The sequence below is a fragment of the Pseudorasbora parva genome, chromosome 10 (genome assembly GCF_024679245.1).
Source record: "Pseudorasbora parva isolate DD20220531a chromosome 10, ASM2467924v1, whole genome shotgun sequence".
NCBI classification, from domain to species: domain Eukaryota; kingdom Metazoa; phylum Chordata; class Actinopteri; order Cypriniformes; family Gobionidae; genus Pseudorasbora; species Pseudorasbora parva.
This window is the reverse complement of record NC_090181.1, coordinates 3,467,144-3,493,265: the sequence shown is the minus strand read 5'-3', so window position 1 is coordinate 3,493,265 and position 26,122 is coordinate 3,467,144. Positions and strand designations below refer to the sequence as shown.

The 26,122-nt window shown below is 37.9% G+C and overlaps 1 protein-coding gene across 3 annotated transcripts; it reads left to right on the top strand.

The window, feature by feature from the left end:
- Positions 1 to 435: 435 nt before the first annotated feature.
- spint1a (serine peptidase inhibitor, Kunitz type 1 a) lies at positions 436 to 26,122 on the top strand. Of its 3 annotated transcripts, none has more exons than XM_067454887.1 (12): positions 436 to 770; positions 3,315 to 3,783; positions 3,875 to 3,898; positions 5,967 to 6,124; positions 6,241 to 6,382; positions 10,365 to 10,535; positions 12,362 to 12,409; positions 12,525 to 12,656; positions 13,606 to 13,656; positions 13,774 to 13,944; positions 23,341 to 23,400; positions 25,231 to 26,122. In XM_067454887.1, the coding sequence occupies exons 2-12, from the start codon at positions 3,375 to 3,377 to the stop codon at positions 25,419 to 25,421; spliced, it is 1,557 nt and encodes a 518-aa protein (XP_067310988.1). In that variant the 5' UTR covers positions 436 to 770; positions 3,315 to 3,374; the 3' UTR covers positions 25,422 to 26,122. The 3 variants fall into 3 exon arrangements, with proteins under 3 accessions (XP_067310988.1, XP_067310987.1, XP_067310989.1); XM_067454886.1 differs by having other exon boundaries at positions 439 to 770; positions 12,522 to 12,656; positions 25,231 to 26,121; XM_067454888.1 differs by lacking the exon at positions 3,875 to 3,898 and having other exon boundaries at positions 441 to 770; positions 12,522 to 12,656; positions 25,231 to 26,120.

Here is a 26,122-nt window from a genome sequence, read left to right as displayed (position 1 = left end):
CTATCAAAATAACGACTAGTAAAATAAGAACTTGTATCTAATGAATAACTGTAATGAATATATTTTTAAAGGGTAGGCTACTAGTATCTAAAGAATAAGCAGTAGGCCTAGCTAATGAATAAGTACTAGTAGCTTGAAAATTGATATTTAGATTAAAACGGCTCGCTATAGGCCTAATTGACTTATATAGTGGGGGGGATAGGCTACTATGGAAGTCAGTGGGTTTGATTAAAGAAATGTTAATGTTTTAAAATGTTATAAAATATCTTCCCTTGTGTTCAACATAACAAAGAACTGCATCCACGGTTGGAACAACTTGAGGGTGAGTAAAGAACATTGTGTTTATTTTTGGGGGAACTGTCCCTTTAATGTTTCACTGCAGAAGTGACAGACACGCAAAATCAGCCACAGACACCACGTGTTATCCTGTGGGTTAGTGATGCTGTTGACAGAGTCAGATTCAGACAACAATCAGACATTAGAAGGACAAGAACGACAGACAGATGTAAATGAATAATGCGTGAATAATGAATAGTGTGTGAGGGGGCGGAGTCTGACGCTGAGTGACGTGTGACGTCATCACTTCCTGCTCGCGCAGGTATCTCCTTCTCGGTATCGGACACACCTGAAGCTCCGGATCCACCGGAGGTTTACTCGGAAACAACGACTCATTTCTACCGAAACTCTAGTTTAAACAACGTTTCTACGTCTGGTCAACGAGGAACGACACCATTTTGGAGGAGACGAACTCGTATAGTGCCGTTTAATAGGTAAGAAGTTTAAAAGTGTAAATGTTTAACGGCCGAACACAAAACCTAACAAATCTAACGTACGTTACTGCGTTTTTCCTCAAGCGGCCTGCAATGTTTATGTTTGATTAAACCAGAAATATTCAACATCCCTGTGGTGTAAATCTAAGATATTGTTTCATATACGAATTGTGAGTGTTTTAAGTTATCAATATAAATAAATAGTTGTCTCTACTTTTTAGTTCTTTTTATTAATGACTGTTTTTGCCGTGTTTAAACTCGTTATGATAATGTATTGTACTGTATATTAATACTTCTTAATATTCTCAGATTGATCTTGAGTCTTATGGGTTGAATTTGGGTACACATTTTGTCACAGTCATCTCAATGTCAAAACAGTGTACCTAAATTCACGTGTTAAGATGGCTGTTAAACTGGAGAGTTGTTGTTAAATGACACTATAATATATGAATTCTATCATATTCAATTGTTGACTTCTTAATTAATATATCTAATAATACCTTAGTAGGCTAGTAAGTATGAAAAAGTCAATAATGTAGCATAATATAAATAATATTTTGCACATTACATTATATAGATGCCTTAAATTGGATGATAATATTTTGGGCTCTGTTGACACTAAAAGCAATTAATATAATTAGTATTCTCCTTCTTTTAATTTGCTCTCGAATCATTTACAAAGTGATTTTATTGGATGTTTTGTTCTTTTGGCGAATTAATCATTGATTGTTTTATGGATTTAGTCTTTCTAAAAGCTATACTGTTATGTTAATAATATTTGGAAGTGTTAATGTTTACAGTTTTCTGTCTTTTTTTTAGATTGTTTTTGAATATTGATCATATTTGGGAGTCTGTGGAAATTAAAAGCTATTACGTAATATAAATATTACTTTGAAGTTTTAAGTTGTTCTTGAATCATTAACAAAGGCATTTTATGGAGGTTTTGTTCTTTTGGAGAGTGACTCATTGATTATGTATGCAATCATTCTGCTAGTACCTATATCAATATTATTGAGAAGTGTTGATGTTGAAATTTTTCTCTTTTCGGATAGGTTTTAAATGATTAATAAAGGGATTTTGTTGGATGTTTTGTTATTTTGGCTTTGACTTGTTGATTCTTGATGGATTTAGTCATTCTAAAAGCTATAATCTTAATTATATTTGGACGTTTTAATGTTTGCAGTTTTCTCTTCAGATAGGGTTTGAATCATTTGTAAAGCGATTTGACTGGATCTGGAGATGACTCCTTATCGATTCTTTATAAATTTAGCCCTTCTACTAGCAATCATATTAATATTATTTGGAAGTTTTAATGTTTCTCTGTCTTTTCCGATTGTTTTTGAATAATTTATAAAGTGTTTTATTGTTGTTGTTTTTTCCTTTTGGAGAATGACTCTTTAATTCTTTATGGATTTAGCCATTCTTAAAGCTATGATATTAATATTATTTGGAAGTTTTGATGTTTAAATTGTTCTTGTTATTTTCAAATTGGTTTTAAATAATATATAAAGTGATTTTATTGGTGTTTTTGCTTTTTGGAGATTGACTCATTGATTCTTTATGGATTTAGCCGTTCTACTAGCAATCATATTAATATTATTTGGAAGTTTTAATGTTTAAAGGTTTCTCTTTCTGTTCAAATTGGTCTTGAATAATTTATAAAGGGATTTTATTTTTATTTATTTTTCCTTTTAGAGAATGACTCTTTTACTCTTTATGGATTTAGCCATTCTTAAAGCTATGATACTTGGAAGTTGTAATGTTTAAATTGTTCTTGATCTTTTCAAATTGGTTTTAAATAATATATAAAGTGATTTTATTGGTGTTTTTGCTTTTTGGAGATCGACTCATTGATTCTTTATGGATTTAGCCGTTCTACTAGCAATCATATTAATATTATTTGGACGTTTTAATGTTTAAAGGTTTCTCTTTCTTTTCAAATTGGTCTTGAATAATTTATAAATGGATCTTATTGGATGTTTTGTTCTTGTGGTGAGAGACTTATTGATTCATGATGCTTTCTAAAAGCTATATTAATATTATTTGGAAGTTTTAATGTTTCTCTGTCTTTTCCGATTGTTTTTGAATAATTTATAAAGGGTTTATTGGTTGTAGTTTTTTTTTCCTTTTTGGAGAATGTCTCTTATTCTTTATGGATTTAGCCATTCTTAAAGCTATGATATTAATATTATTTGGATGTTTTAATGTTTAAATTGTTCTTGTTCTTTTCAAATTGGTTTTAAATAATATATAAAGTGATTTAATTGGTGTTTTTTGCTTTTTTATGAAGTGACTCATTGATTCTTTATGGATTTAGCCCTTCTAAAAGCTATGATATTAATATTATTTTGAAAGTTTAATGTTTAAATTGTTCTTGTTCTTTTCAAATTGTTTTAAATAATAAAAAACGTTATTTTTTTTGGTGTTTTTTTTTTTTTTTGATAATGACTCATTGATTCTTTATGGATTTAGCCATTCTTAAAGCTACGATATTAATATTATTTGGAAGTTTTAATGTTTAAATTGTTCTTGTTTTTTTTTCAGATTGGCTTTGGAATAATTTGTAAAGGGATTTGACTGGCCGAGGTTTTGTTCTGTTGGAGAATGATTCGGGCTCGGCTCTGGTTCTTCTGGACCGTGGCGGTTCTTCTCATCTTTCTCCATGTGTCTCCATCAGAGGCTCAGGATCAAGGGAAACAATGTATGGAGAAATTCAGTAATGGCAAAGAGGATTTTGTGTTGAACACGGATGAATCTGTGAAGAACGGAGCCACGTTTTTGGCTTCTCCTCCGATGACTCGTTCTGAAGACTGCGTCCAAGCCTGCTGTAAAAATCCAAAGTGCAATCTGGCTCTGATGGAACACGGAAAAGATCCCCAAAGCATCAGCTCGTGCTTCATCTTCGACTGTCTGTACAAACAGAAGAAGGTCTGTCGCTTTGTGAGGAAGAAGGGCTTCAGTAACTACCTTCTGAAGTCCGTTTTTAAAGATTACCTCGAGGAACAGATTTCAGGTAAGGGGGGGAGATCGTCTCACAAGTGTTAAAAAGACATGGTTTATTTTACAGTTTAGTTTACATTTGTTTTTGACATCCATTTTTAAAGATTACATTGAGCAACAGGTGCCAGGTAAGACAAAAATATCTTAAATGTGTCTAGACGTTTCTTGTAGATATCTAGTGGTATTTACAGTTCAATAATGAATGATTGTATTCAATGTTTTCAGGCGAGTATGTCTTAAAACAGTGGAGGACATACTCCTTGAAATACTCATGCATGTCCAGACTTGCTGAAATCCTGAGAAGTGTGTCATTGTTTCATTTTTTAGCCGGTTGTAATAACCAGGGGCATGGGAATAATTTGATAACAGATGTTGAGTAGAAAAGTGCAGTTTTCTGTGTTGACTGGCGTGACATACTAAAATATTTTATTTAATACTCTGTATTCCAATATCATTTAGTTTATTTCTCAGCCGTCTGATTTGACAAACAATGGAGTGCAAGTTTTTCTGGGAGAGAAAGACTGAACATTAAAAAACTAATACTAGCCTGAATAACTTAAATAAACAACAAAAAACTCAAGCTCAAGCAAGTAAATTTGTAAATAATATGAAAAGTGATGTTTCTCTTTCTTTTCCGATTGTTTTTGAATAATTTATAAAGGGTTTTTAATTTTTTTTCTTTTTTTTCCTTTTGGAGAATGACTCTTTGTTTCTTTATTGATTTAGCCATTCTAAAAGCTATGATATAAATATTATTTGGGAGTTTTGATGCTTTTAAATTGTTCAAGCAAGTAAACAATTAGTGGTAAGAAAATAAATAGAATTAAAGCACAAATTAAATGGACCTAGAAAACTTTAAACACTAGAAATAAGAAAAGTAAAATAGAATAAAGCAAGAATATTAGGCTACTGTCACTTTAAGAGTGAATGCACTGATCTAATATACTTATACACATGCCGTTTCTTTTGCCACCATTTACGTTCACCCAACAATTTCAATTAGCCCATGATTTACTCGCCCTCAAGTCATCCTAGATGTCCTGGCTCTTCCAAGCTTTATAATGGCAGTGAATAGCTGATTTGTAAAAGTGCATCTGTCCATCATAAAAGTGCATCTGTCCATCATAAATGGTCATCTGTCCATCATAAAAGAGCATCTATCCATCATAAAAGTGCATCCTTCCATCATAAAAGTGCATTTGTCCATCATAAATGGTCATCTGTCCATCATAAAAGACCATCTATCCATCAAAAAAGTCCATCCATCCATCATAAAAGTGCAATAATCCATCAAAAAAGTGCATCTGTCCATCATAAATGGTCATCTGTCCATCATAAAAGTGCATCTATCCATCATAAAAGTGCATTTAGCCATCATAGAAGTGCATCTATCATCATAAAAGTGCATCTATCCATCATAAAAGTGCATCTATCCATCATAAAAGTGCATTTAGCCATCATAGAAGTGCATCTATCATCATAAAAGTGCATCTATCATCATAAAAGAGCATCTATCTTATTGTGCACTTTTATGGACTTCAGGCATTCACTGCCATTATAAAGCTTGGAGGAGCCAGGACATTTTTTTATATAACTCCGATTGTATTTGTCTGAAAGTAGAATGTCAAATACGGATGGCTTGCCTTGAGGGGGAGTAAATCATGGGATAATTTTTTTTTTTTTTTTGGTAAACTATGCCTTTAAGACATAAACGACTGTGTTCATGAGGATACGCATTCGAGCGAACATCTTTCGAGACGGCACAGAACGGGGACATCCCGTGAGCGTAACTGCAATAATTCAAAATCTCTACCGGTTGACACATTTTTATCTCCCAGCCCTATGCACCTTTATTTTGTCATGTTTTTGGAGTACAGTAGCATCAAATGGACTAAAATTTAGTGTACTAAGATTTCATAGTCTTATCTGAGTACAGAAACTGATTGCTGTTGTGTTGCCTCGCCCCTGGTTCAACCGTATAGATTTGCATCTTGTTTAGTATCAGTATCTTTTAGTCTCATGCTTTCATTTCCTCTGCATGTCTGAGACGCCACTTTATTAGTTCTCTAGTAACTCACCATATCAGCTGATCTTTAGTATGCAAGATCCAGCTTGCGTTCTCTCTGTCATTCTTATTGTCTTGTGCAATTCCCACTGTTTTTGTTTCATATTGCATAATGTTTTGATTTCTTGCAGAAGTGGAGGACAAACCTCCAGTTGCCATTGCCGGGCAGGACAAAGTCGTCCAACCACGTGAAGATGTGACACTGAACGGCATTGAGAGTAAAGACGATAACATGATTGAGAAGTATGAGTGGGAGCAGGTGTCTGGAGACTCGTCGGCTGTTATGACGGTAGCTGTGCTACTAAGAGTTGGAATAATATATTTTCTGAAATGCATCAGATTAGCTTTGTAAGCGGATATAAATTTAGATAGTTAATTAATATACAATCTCTTTTATTTGGTCAGAAAGGGCATTTTAAGGATGCAGTGACCGTCTCCAATCTTTCTCCGGGGATGTATAAGTTCAGACTCACAGTCACAGATAACGCAGGACAGACGGACTCGGCCGAGGTGTCAGTTTTGGTCCTGACGCCAGAACAGTCACTCCGTGAGTACTTGAAAACGCAATGTTTACTTCCTTTATTTATTTGCTTTTTAACAAATGAAAGGTTTGATTTGTATGGAATGATAATCCGGACAATATTCAAAAGGAACTGCAAATTGCATTTTCAATTTGTGCAGGCATTCGTCTAAACCTAATGGAAACACAAATGCAGATTCTCTTGGATTCTCTTTTCCGTGTATGTATGTAACATGTCTGCCAAATTTCAAACTGAAACGTTCGTTTTCACTTGCGTTTCCAATGTCTTATGAGTTATGACACTGCCATTTTGGAATAACAATAGAAATTCACCCATTTGCTATTTCACTTTCACTGTGTCCTGCCACAACCTAGCCTGACAGGCCAGACCCACATCAAGATGTTTTGTCTGGATACTCACTATTGACAGCTTAATCCGACGGGCGGGATAAACGGTTGTCTTTCAAACTCCCTCTGCACGCGATAGGATAGCGCTACACCAACCAGAGCAACGAAAGTGAAACAGAGCTCGTTGATAGATTAAACATTCGCTGTATCCGGTCGGCTAAACTCCGCACTGAATGACTTCAGTGCCGTTCTTTGTTCTTTTCTCAGAGAAAAGCTTAACTCCAAGTCTTCCAGAGTCGCGGTCAAAGCTGATTCGAAAGACCGCCGTTCGCCAGTTTCTGTGTTTACTAGAAGCAGCAAACGCAACTCGGCCGTCGTCATTATGGCCCCGCCCACCGACTCTATACAAGATGTGATTGGCCCGACCAGAGTTTGGCGATTACAGCTCAGAAGGGTATTGAGAGTTGCTAGACGACACTCTCGAGCAGATTAGATTTGCTGCCGCTAGGGTGCGTCTAGACTTCTAGGCTAGCCACAACCAGCACCAAGTTCAGATGGAATCCTGCAATCCTCTTTGCACTTGTATTTCAGATGCCTAACACAGTCAACTGTCAATAAACAATCTTGAGGTTGGGGTTTATTGATATAGTTGGCAGGTGTGTCATGCCCTCATCATTTTACAATAAAAGCATTTTGAGACACGCACAGCCTCATTCACGGGGATATAAATCTGAAAACCTTCTGTCCGTGAGTTCAATATTTTTAATATACAAACCCGATTCCAAAAAAGTTCGGATTTCAATATTTTATTCAGATTACAACATGTATGACGTATCAAATGTTTAAACTGAGAAAAATGCATAATTTGAAGTGGAAAATAAAATGATTTAAAATGTCATGGCATCAACACATCTCAAAAAAGTTGGGACAAGGCCATGTTTACCAGTATGTGGCATCCCCTCATCTTTTTACAACAGTCTGCAAACGTCTGGGGACTGAGGAGACAAGTCACTCAAGTTTAGGAATAGGAATGTTGTCCCACTCTTGTCTAACACAGGCTTCTAGCTGCTCAACTGTCTTAGGTCTTCTTTGTCGCATCTTCCTCTTTATGATGCGCCAAATGTTTTCTATGGGTGAAAGATCTGGACTGCAGGCTGGCCATTTCAGTGCCGGATCCTTCTTCTACACAGCCATGATGTTGTAATTGATGCTGTATATAGTCTGGCATTGTCATGTTGGAAAATGCAAGGTCTTCCCTGAAAGAGACGGCGTCTGAATGGGAGCAAAATGTTTTTCTAGAACTTAGATATACATTTCAGCATTGATTGTGCCTTTCCAGATGTGTACGCTGCCCATGCCACACGCACTCATGAACCCCATAGCATCAGAGATGCAGCTTCTGAACTGAGTGCTGAGAACAACTTGGGTTGTCCTTGTCCTCTTTAGCCTGGATGACATGGCGTCCCAGTTTTAAAAAAAACCTTCACATTTTGTTTCGTCTGAACACAGAACAGTTTTCCACTTTGCCACAGTTCATTTTAAATGAGCCTTGACCCGGAGAAAACGGCTGCGCTTCTGGGTCATGTTTAGATAGTGCTTCCTTTTTGACCTATAGTTTTAGCCGGCAATGGCGAATGGCACGGTGGATTGTGTTCACCGACAATGTTTTCTGGAAGTATTCCAGAGCCCATGTTGTGATTTCCATTTCAGTAGCATTCCTGTATGTGATGCAGTGCCGTCTAAGGGCACGAAGAATGAAAAAGTGAATTGTGAGATACAAGGTTTGAATTGTAAAATATAACATCGCAAATGTATTTATATAGTCTGGATTTTGAGATCTAAAGGTGTAATTGCAATAAAAGAGTCAATTACCCTTTTTATTTTTTATTCCGTGGTGGAAACAAGTTTTCAAAAGTCTAGTTTTTTGAACGAGGCTGAAAATGATAAACTGAATTATGTTCAATTTGAGCAGATATCTTGTTTAATATGTTGAGGATGGCTGCCTTTGCATATTGTGTGATGTTCCTGAAGCCGGTCAGAGTTAATACTCCTTTCCATATGCGTCATCACTTGCTTTAAAAAGTAAATGGTCATTGCAATCAAGAGTGTTTCTCGGTCATTTAATCTGATTTCTCATAAAATAAATTTGCATGAACTGTTGACCAGCGAAGATTTCTGGTCTGACGAGTTTTGAAGTGACCTTTAATTGGTTAGATTAATCATTTATCAGGATTTGTCAAATAGGTTTGTTCTGTTAACTGAGAATCTTCAGGTTTTCTCAAACAGTGCTTTCTATTAAAACGAGCTTTACTGAGTAATTTAATCTGGGCTTTGTCAAAACCGTCAAATCAACAGATTTTAATGATATCATGGAAATGGCTCAGGAGTGGTAGTTTTGGTAAGCGATTGCGTGATCTTTGCTAAACAGGAAATCACTTGAGCTTGAGTGGCCATTTTCTTGAGTGTTTCAGAAACTGGTGCGGCAGGTTTTGCGGTGGGAGTTTCACAGAGAATGAGAAGATTCTTGTCATTGAGGGTTTGAGAAGCTCTCATAAGTCTTTGACTAAAAATGTCAATCTAAAACCCTGCATTCAGATGATTATAGGCAAATTAGTTATGTTAGTTTGAATGCATTTACATTATTAATGTTGCATTTGTATGATGTGTTTTCAAAGCGCAGTGTTTGATGGCAACGAATGTGAATTAGCTTCTTGTAAATCATAATTCATGTATTTTTTTTTTTTTTCCATTCACATTTATTGTATGTACCAGATTAAAGGTGTATGTGATAAGTTAAGCGCATGTTTATCAGCAGTAAGTCAGATGTGGTTTGGAGAGATCAACTGGTATTTCACGGCTTTCATATTTGTGTAAGTGGTGGTTTCAGTTCTGTGTTGGAGTAAGCATTCATATTTCGCATAATTCATATGTTCACACACACACAGTTCTGTAGATGTGCAGTATTGAGTCGACTGTAAAATGCCTTCAGGAACACGTACTTTATCTACGAAATTGATAATGTATGATAGTTTAATTTCTGAAGGACCTCATGACCGACACATTTATGATTGTGTGGTTGAAAAAAGTCTGAAAGGCTAAAAAAAGTTAAAAAATAATAATAATTCAGACTTTTTTGAGTGTATCTTTGAGACAATATCTCAATTTGGACTCGCTCACAATTCTGACTTTTCCCCCCTCACGATTATGAGTTTATATCTCAAAATTCAGACTTGATAACTCACAGCTTTGACCTTTTTTCTCACAATTATGAGTTTAAATCTCGCACCTCGAAGTTTAGAGCTAGAGACTTTTTTGCTCAAAATGATGAGTTTATATCTGAAAATTGAGTCACACATTGCCATTTAAAGGGTTTGTTCTTTCAGATATTTAAAAATATATTTTTTAGAAAGTTTAGAGGCTTTCTAAACTCATTTTCACATTCAAGTTTGTCATGTTTCAGTTACCAGTCACTACAACCAGTGGCACAAAACATGTAATTACAGAGGATTCTGAATATTGCATGCAAGTTATGGACTAAGTTAGGATACTTTGGTGTTTTCTGTCAGAATTAGTTTATTACAGTCATCATGCAGCGCAAGTATACAGCATGCAGAACATTTGTTGTAAATGTTGAGTAAATTAATGATTTTCCTCCCATCAGATCACTGTCTGGTGCCGAAGAAGGAGGGTCCGTGCCGAGGCTCTTTTCCACGTTGGCACTACAATGCCGTCAGTGAGAAATGTGAGGAGTTCAAGTTTGGAGGCTGCAAACCAAACCGCAATAACTACCTGGCGCTCAACGAATGCCAGAACGCTTGTGACAAAGTTTCAGGTATTGTGTGTTTTTTTTATGGTCAAGTTTACATAGAGGTGTCCATTAATTACAATTAGAAGCATGAGTGAATGTGAGGCTATATAAATGTTGTCCATTTACCATTTAATTAAAGTATAATGTAAATGATTGTTCTGACATATAATACTATAATTTTAAAAGTTTTTATCTTAATTTTTATAAATATATATTATTTAATAATTATTTTATTATTATTATTTTTATTGTCAGCTAAAATTGTATTTTATTTGTATTATTATTTTTTTAATTTTTAATTTTTTAAATCTAAATGTATTTTATTTTTATTTATTTTATGTAAACCAATAAACCAAATAATTTGAACTCTTTCCTGTCCTAATTTGCAAAAACTAAAAAAAAACGGAAAAAATAAAAAATATCGCCCATTAGAAATATATATATAAATTTAGATCGTTGATCTTTGGGTTTACCAGTTATGAGGCTTTGGGTTTTGTTTTTTTCTCTAGTAGAAAATTAGGACAGGTAATGGTTACAATGATTTGTGTCAGCTTTGCCCTTATTAAACTGCATGGAAAAACATTTCAACACAGTGTTTCAAGCAAATGGCTCATTCAGACATCCATGAAGCGTTTATTAATGTGCATGATCACCTCTTTATTTAAAATGTTTTGTGATATGCCTGTGCATAATTTTTTTTAAAATATTAGCGCTGTCAAAGCTAACGCGTTAACGCAAATTCATTTTAACGGCACTAAATTTATTAACGCAGCGCGCATTTTCTGTTTGATCTGTGGCATAGCCCGTAGTTGGAAAAAGTGAGAGCAGTCAGACGCAAAGGATTCAGTAGCAAACATTAATAGGGAAAGAAAAGTGTTGACATTAACATTACTATTCTAAACCAAAAGTGCAGTTATTGCCTACAAGCTACCATGTTTTCTGTTTAACTTTTATTAGACTCTATAAGAAAGAAAAGTGCTTAGTTTGATAGATTTTACTAATAGATTTCTTACTGAGCACATTCTCTGCAGTCCGAGCGCGACGCACTGCATCTTACTCTCGCTCATGTCTGAGGTAAATCATTAACACCATCACCGCTTACAGTACACCTGTTTTATTGAACTAAATACATTACATTCGGCTAAAACTAATGCACAGGTTACTTTCCTGATCAAGAGCACTCCCGAGTCTGTGTTACTCACAATGTTCAGGTGAATCGCGGCACAGTTCGGCGCGCACATGCAAAATACCGGCAGTTCAATAGGGAATGCGGATCTCTTAAAGAGGCCGCACTATATTCCTGCTGGTGGAATATGGACCTCCTCCGGGTGTGGTGTGGTTCTGGTGCGCTCACAGGTCCACATGACAGCTTTCACATTACCAGTTTTTCATAGGAACTGTGCTCTGCTCTGAATTAAACTGCCAGTGTAAAAACTCCCTTATATTCTTAAAATGAGAGAAATACCTGCTTATTCTTAATTTTTAAGTTTAGGCTTAAGAAATATGAACAATTTCTTTGATAAACATCTATGACCTTTGATACGTCTAGTCTTCATGGTGTATTATTGATTATTATTGAATAAGTATTGTTTCACTAATTATAAATGTACATTTGCATATTTGTCCATACCCATGTTGAATAAAGTATTAAAAACTTAATTTAAATTTAATTTAAGATACATTTACAATTGCTAAAAATGTGCGATTAATCGTGAGTTATCTCATGACAATCATGCGATTAATCGCAATTAAATATTTTAATCGATTGACAGCCCTAAAAATAATAAATTACACTTGGGACTTTTCAAAATACCTTTATTTTACATTTAATATTTTTTGTATTATTGCAGTTTCTGCTCCTCCCTCATCTGGAAGATTAGGTCCGATCCATAATTCTGGTAAGTCCATGAGTGCTAATGATGCATGTATTTATTTTTTCAATACCAGTATGCCATTTCACTTTTTATTATAAATGTATAAAGCGAAATCCTCTCTTGCAAACACACACAGAAGAAGAGCAGTGTGACGTGGCGTGTGGACCAGAACACTTCACATGTGCTAACGGATGTTGCATCGGAAAAGATTTCGAATGTGACGACAAAGAGCAGTGCACCGACGGCTCGGACGAGACCGAATGCGCCAAATGTGAGGATCACATTCATCACCATTATAGGAACAGATTATACACTTGTTTTCCTGTACACATATCTAACCAAGCAAAATTAATGAAAAATCCAGCAATATGAAGTGAGTTTATGCTTAAAACAAAAATCTGTCAGTGGAGTCATAAAAATATTTTTTTCTTTTAATCAAGCTTATTTTTATGACTCCACTGGAAGATATTTGTGATGAAATATGTGCATGGTTCATGTTTAGAGCACTAGAGGATGTGAAATATGTCCATAAAAACTTAAACGCACTCACTCTGGTCTGTATCTGATCCATGTGGTGAGTGCTGTTAAAGGGATAGTTCACCCAAAAATGAAAATTACACCATGATTTGCTAACCCTCAACTCATCCTAGGTGTATATGAGTTTCTTCTTTCAGATTAATAAAAGTGGAGTTATATTAAAAAAGACCTGGCTAATCCAAGCTTTATAATGGGAGGGATTGTTGTTCTGTTTTATAAGTCTATAAAAGTGCATCTGTCCATCAAATAATGTGCTCCTCACGGCTCTGTAGATCACGATCAGAAATCTCCACTAGCATCAATGCTTTTATGGAATTGCTCTCTCAGGCCCTTTTTAGCAAATCCCTTGATATCTTATGTCATGTTGGTTCTTCAGTAAATGTATCTTGATTTAAGAATGTTTAGGTGTTTGTACCGGAAAACAAGAAAAAAATACTGCCAAAGAACGACATTTATTTTATTTTTTGGGATAAACTATACTTTTAAATGTACTTTGAATTGGAGATTGAAATCCAGTTCAGGTCATTCATAGGGATGAGTCAAGATTTTCGAATATTCGATTAGTTGATTTATTTATAGAATATCGAATAGATTGTGCGACTCCTGTATATATTTATTAGTTTAAAAACGAAACCATCTTATGTGTGACTGAATGGATTCATTTTAAGTTTTTCTGTTTTCAGTGAAAAAAAAGTTCAGTCGATTGCTGGATATTCCCGTGGACAATTCCAAAGGTGATTTTATATTTCATTTTCCGTTGATATATGCTAACTTTAAAATCTTTTCAAACTCATAATCTGCATTTTAGTGCATCCTTAATATTAAAATGATTTGTTAATTCACTCCTACAGCTCATTGCGTGGAGCCGCCGGTAACGGGAAACTGTCGTGCAAGCTTCACCTACTGGTACTACAACCCGTATGAACGGAAGTGTAATCGCTTTAACTACGGCGGGTGTGATGGGAATTTGAACCGCTTTGAGACGGAGGAAAAGTGCATGTCGGCGTGCAGATCAGTGACTGGTGAGTTTTACTGTTTAACCACTGTCCACTGTAGCATCCCGTAGGTACAGTCTTGTTCAAAATAATAGCAGTACAATGTGACTAACCAGAATAATCAAGGTTTTTAGTATATTTTTTATTGCTACGTGGCAAACAAGTTACCAGTAGGTTCAGTAGATTGTCAGAAAACAAATGAGACCCAGCATTCATGATATGCACGCTCTTAAGGCTGTGCAATTGGGCAATTAGTTGAATTAGTTGATCAGTTGGGTGTGTTCAAAAAAATAGCAGTGTGGCATTCAATCACTGAGGTCATCGATTTTGTGAAGAAACAGGTGTGAATCAGGTGGCCCCTATTTAAGGATGAAGCCAACACTTGTTGAACATGCATTTGAAAGCTGAGGAAAATGAGTCGTTCAAGACATTGTTCAGAAGAACAGCGTACTTTGATTAAAAAGTTGATTAGAGAGGGGAAAACCTATAAAGAGGTGCAAAAAATGATAGGCTGTTCAGCTAAAATGATCTCCAATGCCTTAAAATGGAGAGCAAAACCAGAGAGACGTGGAAGAAAATGGAAGACAACCATCAAAATGGATAGAAGAATAACCAGAATGGCAAAGGCTCAGCCAATGATCTCCTCCAGGATGATCAAAGACAGTCTGGAGTTACCTGTAAGTACTGTGACAGTTAGAAGACGTCTGTGTGAAGCTAATCTATTTTCAAGAATCCCCCGCAAAGTCCCTCTGTTAAAAAAAAGGCATGTGCAGAAGAGGTTACAATTTGCCAAAGAACACATCAACTGGCCTAAAGAGAAATGGAGGAACATTTTGTGGACTGATGAGAGTAAAATTGTTCTTTTTGGGTCCAAGGGCCACAGGCAGTTTGTGAGACGACCCCCAAACTCTGAATTCAAGCCACAGTACACAGTGAAGACAGTGAAGCATGGAGGTGCAAGCATCATGATATGGGCATGTTTCTCCTACTATGGTGTTGGGCCTATTTATCGCATACCAGGGATCATGGATCAGTTTGCATATGTTAAAATACTTGAAGAGGTCATGTTGCCCTATGCTGAAGAGGACATGCCCTCGAAACGGTTGTTTCAACAAGACAATGACCCAAAACACACTAGTAAACGGGCAAAGTCTTGGTTCCAAACCAACAAAATTAATGTTATGGAGTGGCCAGCCCAATCTCCAGACCTTAATCCAATTGAGAACTTGTGGGGTGATATCAAAAATGCTGTTTCTGAAGCAAAACCAAGAAATGTGAATGAATTGTGGAATGTTGTTAAAGAATCATGGAGTGGAATAACAGCTGAGAGGTGCCACAAGTTGGTTGACTCCATGCCACACAGATGTCAAGCAGTTTTAAAAAACTGTGGTCATACAACTAAATATTAGTTTAGTGATTCACAGGATTGCTAAATCCCAGAAAAAAAAATGTTTGTACAAAATAGTTTTGAGTTTGTACAGTCAAAGGTAGACACTGCTATTTTTTTGAACACACCCCTTTCAACTAATTGCCCAATTGCACAGCCTTAAGAGCGTGCATATCATGAATGCTGGGTCTCATTTGTTTTCTGACAATCTACTGAACCTACTGGTAACTTGTTTGCCACGTAGCAATAAAAAATATACAAAAAACCTTGATTATTCTGGTTAGTCACATTGTACTGCTATTATTTTGAACAAGACTGTACATATACCATAATTCCTCAAATAAAGACCGGGGCCTTTATTTACCTGAACTGCCGATGGGAACCGGCTTTTATTTGAAGCAGGCTTTTATTAGGGGCAGGCCTGTATTTCTAATTCCATCTGTGTGAAATATAATTGCTTTATGTAAACCGTTTTCAATTTAAAGTGATTGTTCCAGTGGACAAATATCATAGATTTTTTTTAAGAAACATTTGCAAAAAATCACCATGCAACAAAATAATACGCATTTTTTGTAATTCCGCGCGCAGCTCCGCATCCGAAGATGAACGAGTTCTCAGCGAATCTAGCCGAGCATGACGTCTCATCACACCGGCCCCCAGTTTGCACATTAGGTGCTTATATTTACTGAATGAGCCTACAAAAGCAGAAATAAGCCATTTTAAGTAAAGATCCAGGTTTAAGCAAATAAATAAATAAATCACGACATTAAAGTTTAGTGAAATTAGGAAATATTTAAGAGATCGTTAATTTAGTGCATATTTTGTTCTCATGTCACAAGTAATAATATCAACCCAAGGTTTACTGAGTTTTACACGATTCTTTTGTAGTATGGTTTTTGGTGAAATGTACTAAAATAAATATCATCACCTGTGCACGTTAGCCCACTTCTTCTCGACGCGTTGGTTTATAGAACAATTATTACTCTGAATCGCCCTCTGTCGCTTAAAAGAATAGCCCAACAGCGAGCGCATCAAGTATAAACGCCTCGTACATTTGGGGAGGAGCGCGCGGCGCGCAGTCAGCGGAGGCTCGCACAGCAGAGACAGGCGAAAGTATAAATAAGGCTTGAGACGCGGCGCTGCACGGAGCTGAGCTTTGAGGCTTGGGTGCGACACCCTTAAGAAGACATAAAAGAGACGAGAGGCTAATATTAGGTGCGTCTTAATCAGCTCTAGTTCAGTAGTCGGGGCACTGATCAGGACACACCGGTAAGTCAATGGGCTGATCCCTGATCAGTGCCCTTACTGCTGACGGAGCAGATTGAGGCGCACGCATTGTGAAGATCGATATTTGTAGCCTGCCTGACACGGTATTTTCACAGACGTCGCATCTCTCATAGACTATATCCTAACGTATTTAAAATGGCACATGCATCCGTTATATTCTTAATTTAATTTACAAAGCAATCCCTGTAAAGTGTTTAGGTTAATTATAGAAGAGACCGGGATTAGTGTGTGTCGCACTGGCATGGCTCGCAGCGGGGCGCGTGGCATCAGGATGGTTTTGCATTAAATTAACGGCATTTAGGAGATTATCCACTCATTTTCCCCCGGTCTTTATTTGAGACCGGCCTTTATTTGTTCGTGCTGACCACGCCCCTGGCCACTATCAGAGGCCCGCCGTTTATTTGACTACAGGCTTTTATTTGAGGAAATACGTTATTTGAATAATATGAAGGGCCCACCAACTATTATCTTAAAGGGTTAGTTCACCCAAAAATATAAATTGTGTCATTAATTCCTCCTGTGATTGGACAGCTGTCAGACCTCCATTCATCTTCACACACAGATGAAGATATTAGTGTTGAAATCCGATGGCTCAGAAAGGCCTTCATTGACACCAATGTCATTTCCTCTCTCAAGACCCATAAAGGCACTAAAGACGTCGATACAAAGCCCATCTCAACTACAGCGGCTCGACAATCATTTGATGAAGACACGAGAAGAGTTTTTGTGAGCAAAAAAATCTAAATAATGACTTATATAGTGATGGCCGATTTCAAAACAAAGCTTCCAATGGAAATGACATTGGTGTCAATGAAGGCCTTTCTGAGCCATCGGATTTCCACACTAATATCTTCATCTGTGTGTGAAGATGAACAGAGGTCTGACGGCTGTCCAACCACAGGAGGAATTAATGACAGAATTTACATTTTTGGGTGAACTAACCCTTTAACGCCGCTAAACCATGTTTATGACCAATTCTCATACCTTTATATAAAGGAAATGTTTAAGATAAATATAAACACCAAGATGGTCTTTGATACAAATCAATAGAAAAAAAAGAATGCATAGACAATGAAAATAAGAAATGTTTCTCAGATCAGCTCAGGGTTGTAGATGAGTGATTATTTGGGTAATTATGCAATCACTACAATGAAAGTTGAAATAGTCCAAGTTTAAGACGATGTCCAAAATCCTGTTGATGTTGGAAAAATCCCACCCAAAATAAAAAACAATGTATATCTCGTCAAGTGTTCTTCAAATAATACACCAAAAAAGTATAGTCCACGGAGTCAGGATATTCGTTATTTCATAAGGAAATGCAATGCGATCCATCCATGTGTTAGGAGTCACTTGATATCCATCCGTATATGTGGAGCCTTGGCAATTCATGCAGATTTACCACAACAATATATACAAATATGGTAACCATATGATGCAAAAAGTTTGTCAATCAGGACTCCAATGTGTGTTGCTGGAGGTGCATGGTTAATACCATGCTTCCCTCTTCCATTTACATTTATGCATTCGGCAGATGCTTTTAATCCAAAGCAACTTACATTGCATTCCAGGTACACATTTTACATTATTGTCAGTTCTTGCTTTCCCTGGGAATCGAACCCATGAATCGAACCCACGTTCCTAGCGCCACGCTCTACTGGTTGGGCTACAGGAAAGTAACAGTTTGTTTCTTCCAAACAAACTGACGACTTCTACTCTACTCCCAGTTTATATACAAGGGGTTTTAGCGCTCAAGCGCCCCCTAATGGTGAATATATGTGTAAAATACAAGGGTGACAGCTAACCCTGTTACAACTGTATTATTACAACAATCAGTGTTTAAAGTCAACATGCTGTAAAAAAAAGAAAGAAAAAAAAAAGATTGTAACAACCTAAAATGTTCCCACTTTTACCTTGCTCGAATATCTAATTTGTGACTTAATACAGCTTCACATTTCAAAAACAGCACAAACACGTCACAAAGACTTTATTTAAAGGGTTAGTTCACCGGAAAATGAAAAGGTGATGTGTATCTGCTGACCCCCAGTGCATTCAACATGTAGGTGTGTTTGTACATGATCAATAAATAGTTACAATAGTTACAATACATGATCTGGCGTAGTTTACGCCAACGCCAGAAGAGAATCTCATAAACTACGCCAGATCACAGGGCTCTTTGTGCGTGTTGTCTAAGCATGTTTTTTTTTTTTTGCTCTCATAGAATAGTTACCCATTGACATCATTATATGACCGACACACAGCAACGGTTAGAGTAAAAAATCTTCATTTGTGTTCTACTGAAGAAACAAACACACCTACATGTTGGACGTACTGGGGGTCAGCAGATACACATCACATTTTAATTTTTGGGTGAACTATCCCTTTAAAAGACAGGTAACTACTTATCTCTTCCATGAGCACTTAATCTTATTAGGGGTGTCCCCGACTAAGTATTTACACATTCGAACATGGGCGTCGGAACCATTGTGTGTGTGCGGGACAAGACCCACCCACTTTTTAAGAACAATGATATTGGACCCACTGACTTTTATCGTCTCTAATTCAGCACGTCTGCTTACATTGACTACCCCTTAACCAAGAAACTTAATAAGAAGCTTATTATTAAACACATGTTAACGCTTTATTTCCCCTTTTCTAATATTTTCTCTTTTTTTATTGAAAATAAATACCTTTCCGATCTGATATGTGATGGGGAAAGGGAGTAGAGCGAGTGTGGCAAAAGGCGGATTCGAACATATGCTCGCGATATGCGTCAACTTAATGCCATGCGTCTCTAACCCCTACTCTATAGCCACGGTGAATAATTCAGTGAGTTCTGTCATTTTGTCTGGCCCAATCAGTCGTTTAGTAAACGGCACTTTTCTGTCTGGATACAGAGCATATAAAACATGCAACTTGTTCATTATCATTATCTGTGAAACTGTTGTTTTCTATGGCAGTTAAATTATATATCCTCTTTATTAGACTATTGGTATTGACTGGTTTGAGGTCTTTTTTGGTACAGGAAAGGGATATGGCCTCAAACGCACCATAATGCAGGAAATCACATCTATGAAATAATTTTTTTTCTGGGGGAGAACCCCCAGACCCCTCCGCAAAACAATTTCCCCACCTATCATTATTTGTCTTAGCCGCTACTGACCCACCCACTGTTTATTAGCTTCCGACGAGCATGCATTCGAATCAGAATTTTCGAATCTCTCATGGTCGACCGATAGTCGAATCATCTATATGTGTGTAAAACGTAGACTGGAAAAAAATAAACGGTATAAACGTGTTGGGAAGGGCAGGACACTAGTCAGCAGGAGGCTAAGACTATTTTTATTTTACTTTACACACGGCACACAGCCACCACTTTTAATAAAGTCATCAAAACTAGGCTACACTACACATTCGTAAATTAACCGTTCTCTCATAACATTTAAAAGCCGCGATCGAAACACAGAACATCACACAAATATAGAAAACAACATTTTGATAAATAAACCTTAAAAGAGAGGCCTAGAGAGGAAAAGAACACTTTGAGTGCGTTTATAATGCACGCTCTTAAGCCGATTGTGCCTAAAGGGGGTCACACACCGGACTGAAGCTCAGCGCCGTGTCTCAGGTAACGCTAGCTCACACCAGGCAGACGTGAACATTATATACGCGCGAGCTCAATTTTGAATCGGCTTCTGACAGAAGAGCTGCACGATGAGTGTATCTTGTAGCACAGGGTGAAATCAGTACATTCACGATTTGAGGAAATATACATTTAATCGCCACGGACAGGCTTCGAATGCCGCCGTCGGTGTATGTGTTCGAATTTTAAAGGCGCGGCGCGTCCGGTGCGAAGCTCAGTGCCATTAAAGGGGCGATCCCTCAGCGCAGCGACACGTCTTTATAACACTGATATTGAGCACCCCGATGTTTCATAACACCCGCGAAGATTCGACCATGAGATTAGTGGTCGAATCCGGTCCTGCATATCGATGCATCGAATCTTCGACTATTAGGGGTCACCCCTAAATCTTATCATTAAAAAAATATATTTTTAATTCTTGTTCCTCTATTTTTCTCTATTCCCTCCCTATTCAATCCTATGCTACTCCGAGTAATGTCCAAATCTTTGTATTTTAGGCACTTTTTGCGTTTCTTCTGCTCTTCATGACAGATCGCTTCCTGTACTCCTCAGTTGTAAGTCGCTTTGGATAAAAGCGTCTGCTGAATGCAGAAATGTAAACATTTGATTTCTAAAGTTCAGGCATTTTATTTACAGTAATCGTTCATTTGTGCATATTATTGTAAAGAAAAATATGTAGTGTATATCCATCAACAGAAACATACATTAGCCGAACTCTGTCTGTTTTACATGTTAGTTTCAGCAAACCATATTATAGATTAGTTGACAGATTTGAGACGACACGCTGTGTATAGGAGTTGCATCGAGTAATCGATCAATTGACTTGGGGATTGTTCAACCAAAAATGAAAATTAGCTTGGAAGGGCCTGGACATTTTTAATATAACCCTGATTGTATTCATCTGAAAGAAGAATGTCATACACATCTAGGATGGCTTGAGGGTGAGTAAACCATGGGCTAATTTTCATTTTTGGTTGAACTAATCCTTTAAATGCTCTGCCATGTCGCTTTAAGCTTGTCGTCGACTAGTCGATGGCCTATAGGAGGCGCAACAGGATAAGTCAACTTTATTTATATCGCGCTTTTACAATACCGATTGTGTCAAAGCAGCTTCAGTGTTAAACAGGACAATATTGCAACAAAATTAGATTTGGCTGTACAGTTGTTCTGGAGAAAACAGTGATGTTATCAGCTTATTTTAATTTATCATATAGCAAGGCAAGGCAATGCAATCTTGGCAGATCAGTATTATAGTTTATAGAATTAAATAAGACCTGTTTAATTAATTTTATTTGTATATTTAGTTGAATAACTTGGATCATAATTTTAGTGTCCCCAACTGAGCAAGCCAAGCCAAAGGCGACCAAAGGAACCAGAAAAATAAACCTTTGGAGAAACCAGACTCAGTCGGTGTGCCAGTTCTCCTCTGGGCTATTAACACACAGTGTATGCTTATTATTCTGGCCATCGTACAGGTCAGAAATCATATCAGATCAGAATATTCAAAAGTTCGGGGTATCACGCAAGAGACAGGTTTATTGAGGATGGCGCGTTGATTACACAAGAATAAGAATATCTGAAGGATCAGAGTCATCGCGCCGGAGACGGGTTTATTGAGGATGACGTAAGGAGGATTTAGGATAAGCCCTTTCTTGACACGCACGCTCCGTTTCCAACAGTTAAAATGACAAATAAATGCATACTCAGAGGGCCTTTCACAAGACATGTTTGATTATGCCACCTGGATGCTCAAATCAGAGTCTCATCTCCCTTTCCCTTTAAAAGCCAGTTGCGCTCACACCGTGATGGTTTGACTCATAGACCGTAAAAAATATGGACGACTCGACATCATCCGTTTCCGCTTGGCAGATTTGAAGCTTTCAGGCGGGGGTGCACGCCGCTGACATCTTGGGACCGAGTCTGCGCAGTAGCGATTTCGGGACCGGGGGTTGCGCAGTAGAGCGCAGGAAGTACAGTCGCGATATCAAAAGCGCGCCCACACTCTCACAGATGCAGAACAATTAATTATGTTGGTGTGAAATAAACAGTTATGGAAATGTAGAAATTAAAGCTAAAGCTCCAATCTGCTCCCAAAAATGTCGAAAAAAGTCAGTTAGTGCCTCAGTGACAACTTCACTCAGAGAAGCCGTCAGTCTCAGCTGTCAATCATGACGTCACACCCCCCGTTTTTATAGCATCAAATAACTAACTAAAACTAAACTTATTTTAAAAACGAACACTTGAAATGAAATCATCGTGATGATAACTGCCTTCAGTGACATAAACTAACTTTGGGGAAAAAATATTTGAAGTGTAATTTTATTATTTAGTTTGCCTCGCGTCCATTAGAAAACACAGAGGGGCGGCTATACTGGGACCGGCCACCAGGGGACGATCGAGGCGCGAAAGCTTCAGTAAATGAGAGGGAGACTGCAGGCTTGGTTTGACTATTTACATGGAGGAAAGACTGAACACTTCTCCAGATAGGAATCCTTTTATTTTTAATATTTCAAAATGTGTGTGCTGCTGTGCGCCCCTGTGTGTGTAATAAACAGCATACATGCATTGTATATAGGCACGTATTAATAAAATACCCTTTAAATAGCACAAAAAATGCTGCACTATTGACTTTAGAGCAGGTGTGTGTTGGTCAATGGTCAGTGGTTTTCAGTTCCTCACAATAGCAACACTCCAACAATGCTCCTGAACACATCTGGATTAGACCAGATGCTCAAGGGGGAACAGATGCAACAATGCATTAAACTACATGGAGCTGGACGTGAACAGGCAGAAAATGGTACAAAAACCTGTGTTACGCCCGCCATAATATTGTGCCGGGTGTGTGATGGGGCCCAATATCACTAAAGAAAGGGTTTGGGTCCCCTTTAAAATTCAGGTACAATCAGTTCACTGTCTTTTTTCTTTGTCCAATTGCACACTGAACATGGGTTGGAGCTCAAACCTTTTAAAGTGCGCCAGGTTGATGATTTTAACTTGTCCTACCTACTTGTCCACCCCATCCTCCCAAAAGAGGAACCGAAGTCCTGTGTGAAACACTGACTGTTTTCTGTCTCCTGCAAAACATGATGCCATGCTTATTTTATTTCAGAGTCTGACGTGTTTGCCAGGCGTGCACTGTTTGAGAAGCAAGAGGGCACGAGCGATACAGGTAACGCCGCTTCACCTGCATAAAACACTCTTCATTTACAGCAGAGATGCATGCTTTTCTTTATTGAGTGAATATTGAGAGCATGCAAAATAAATAATTTAAATACCATGTCATGTTGCTCAGCGTCTGTCTTAGACAATATTTTGTTTAAATTTAAAAAGTAATAGCACTGATCAGGCATAACATGCTGTTATAACATGTGAAGTGAATAACACAGATGATCTCTCCATCACGGCTCCTGTTAGTGGGTGGGATATATTAGGCAGCAAGTGAACACTTTGTCCTCAAAGTTGATGTGTTAGAAGCAGGAGAAATGGGCAAGCGTAAGGATTTGAGTGAGTTTGACAAGGGCCAGATTGTGACGGCTAGACGACTGGGTCAGAGCATCTCCAAAACTGCAGCTCTTGTGGGCTGTTCCCGGTCTGCAGTGGTCAGTATCTATCAAAAGTGCTCCAAGGAAGGAACAGTGGAGAACCGGCCACAGGGTCATGGGCGGCCAAGGCTCATTGATGCACGTGGGAACGAAGGCTGGCCCGTGGGGTCCGATCAAACAGACGAGCTACTGGAGCTCAAACTGCTCCAGAAGTTAATGCTGGTTCTGATAGAAAGCTGTCAGAATACACAGAGCAGCTCAGTTTGTTGTGTATGGGGCGGCATAGCCGCTGACCAGTCAGGGTGCCCATGCTGACCCCTGACCCCGCCGAAAGCACCAACAGTGGCACATGAGCATCAGAACTGGACCACGGAGCAATGGAAGAAGGTGGCCTGGTCTGAGGAATCACGTGTTCTTTGACATCACGTGGATGGCCGGGTGTTTGGTGTGTGGCTTACCTGGGGAACACATGGCCCCAGGATGCACTATGGGAAGCAGGCGAGCCGGCGGAGGCAGTGTGATGCTTTGGACAATGTTCTGCTGGGAAACCTTGGGTCCTCCATCCATGTGGATGTGACTTTGACACGCTCCACCTACCTAAGCATTGCTGAGACCATGTTCAGCCTTTCATGGAAACGGTATTCTGGTGGCTGTGGCTCTTCCAGCAGGATAATGCTCCTGACACAAAGCACAAATGCTTCAGGAATGGTTTGAGGAGCTCAACAAGTTTGAGGCATTGACTTGGCCTCCAAATTCCCCAGATCTCAATCCAATCGAGCATCTGTGGGATGAGCTGAACAAACAAGTCCGATACATGGAGGCCCCACCTCGCAACTTACAGGACTTAAAGGATCTGCTGCTAACATCTTGGTGCCAGATACCACAGCACACCTTCAGGGGTCTAGTGGAGTCCATGCCTTGACGGGTCAGGGCGAATAGGTTATATTATGCCTGATTGGTGTATGTTGCACTAATGCAGCTAAAATTTTAAATGTGATTATATCCACGTTTGTTAAAGCTGCTCTCCATAAGATTTACAAAAATTATTTATTAAAAATGTACAACATGAATCCATTTTCCAAACCGTGTTTTTGTCTTACCCTTAATCATTATGATACACTTATAATAAGTATTTATATTGGGACTATTTCAGGCCAGACTGGTAGGTACCGCTGCGGAGGAGCTCAGTCCCTCCGTGATCCGCCATAGACATAAACAGAGAGAAGTAGCTCCGGCTGCAATGTTCTTCCGCGAGACGCATGCAGTTCTGTTTATTAACCACTAGAGTGCGAAAGGTTACGGACTGCAGCTTTAACCATTAGGGAGTGTTTTAGCCGCACTTTCTCTAAGAATTCATTCAGATCAATGAATGCATTATCCCTCCTTATTGATTGTCCTGAAATGCTCAGTTGCACTGATCCAGATGTGCTGACGTCACATGATCTCTCTTTTCTCAGCTGCCGTTGCAATCGCAGTCATCCTGGGCTTGGCCATCGCCATCCTGCTGGTTGTTCTTGTATGTTGCCTCATGAAGGGAAAGAAGAAGCGTCGAAACAAACACCAGCAAGTGGCTGTTAACGGCGGCCATGTTCACACCTACGTGGATTCGGAGAAACTCGTCTACAACAGCACAACCAAACCTGTCTGAACTGACTAATTAATTTGTATATGCAATAATTATTTTATTTCTTCTCTTGGTTGGATTAAGCTGTTTGTTTTGAGGATATAGGCTGGTAACTGTGAGGCAAGGCTTGTTTTAAGTTTGAAAACTTTTATTTCCAGCTGCTTTTCAGAATAATATCATATTGATTTATTTCCTTTTTGTCTTTTTCTTTATATATTAGCTTGTTGGATTTCTCTCAGGGGGTAAATGTGTGTTGGAATAGCACCAGTTTTTAAAATCCAAACCGTGACCGCACAAAATAAATCAAGAATCTTGAGCCATTTACTTTTAGTTTGTAACACGATTAGTACAAATAGTTTGAAGACTGGAAGGATATTTGTGTGTGTTTCTCAGAAATGCTGCCTCTCAACAGTTCACCATAAAGCCATTTAAACATTACATTATTACTTTGTTATTAATACGTTACATATTTTAATGTGTGAAATATTAGATATCGATCTATGGCTCTTTATTGGTTTTGTTTTTTTGTAACTGAGCCACATTTGTTTCTTCTTTTTATTATGTTTTTTTTTAATACTCTTATATTTTGGAAGCAGAAATTACCATCATAAAAAACGATAACCCACAATCCAAATTTGTACATAGGTTTTTTTTAATGTGTTGTCTATAATGTCTAAACTACTAATCATGGAAAGTCTCAATAAAACTGTACAGACTGGACTGAG

Excerpts from the sequence above, each read along its gene's own strand:
- spint1a (XM_067454886.1), top strand. The coding sequence starts at position 3,375 with ATGATTCGGGCTCGGCTCTGGTTCTTCTGGACCGTGGCGGTTCTTCTC. Across the intron at positions 6,125-6,240 it reads ACTCGTCGGCTGTTATGACG|AAAGGGCATTTTAAGGATGC; the intron begins GTAGCTGTGCTA and ends TTATTTGGTCAG. Across the intron at positions 12,410-12,521 it reads AGGTCCGATCCATAATTCTG|AAGAAGAGCAGTGTGACGTG; the intron begins GTAAGTCCATGA and ends AAACACACACAG.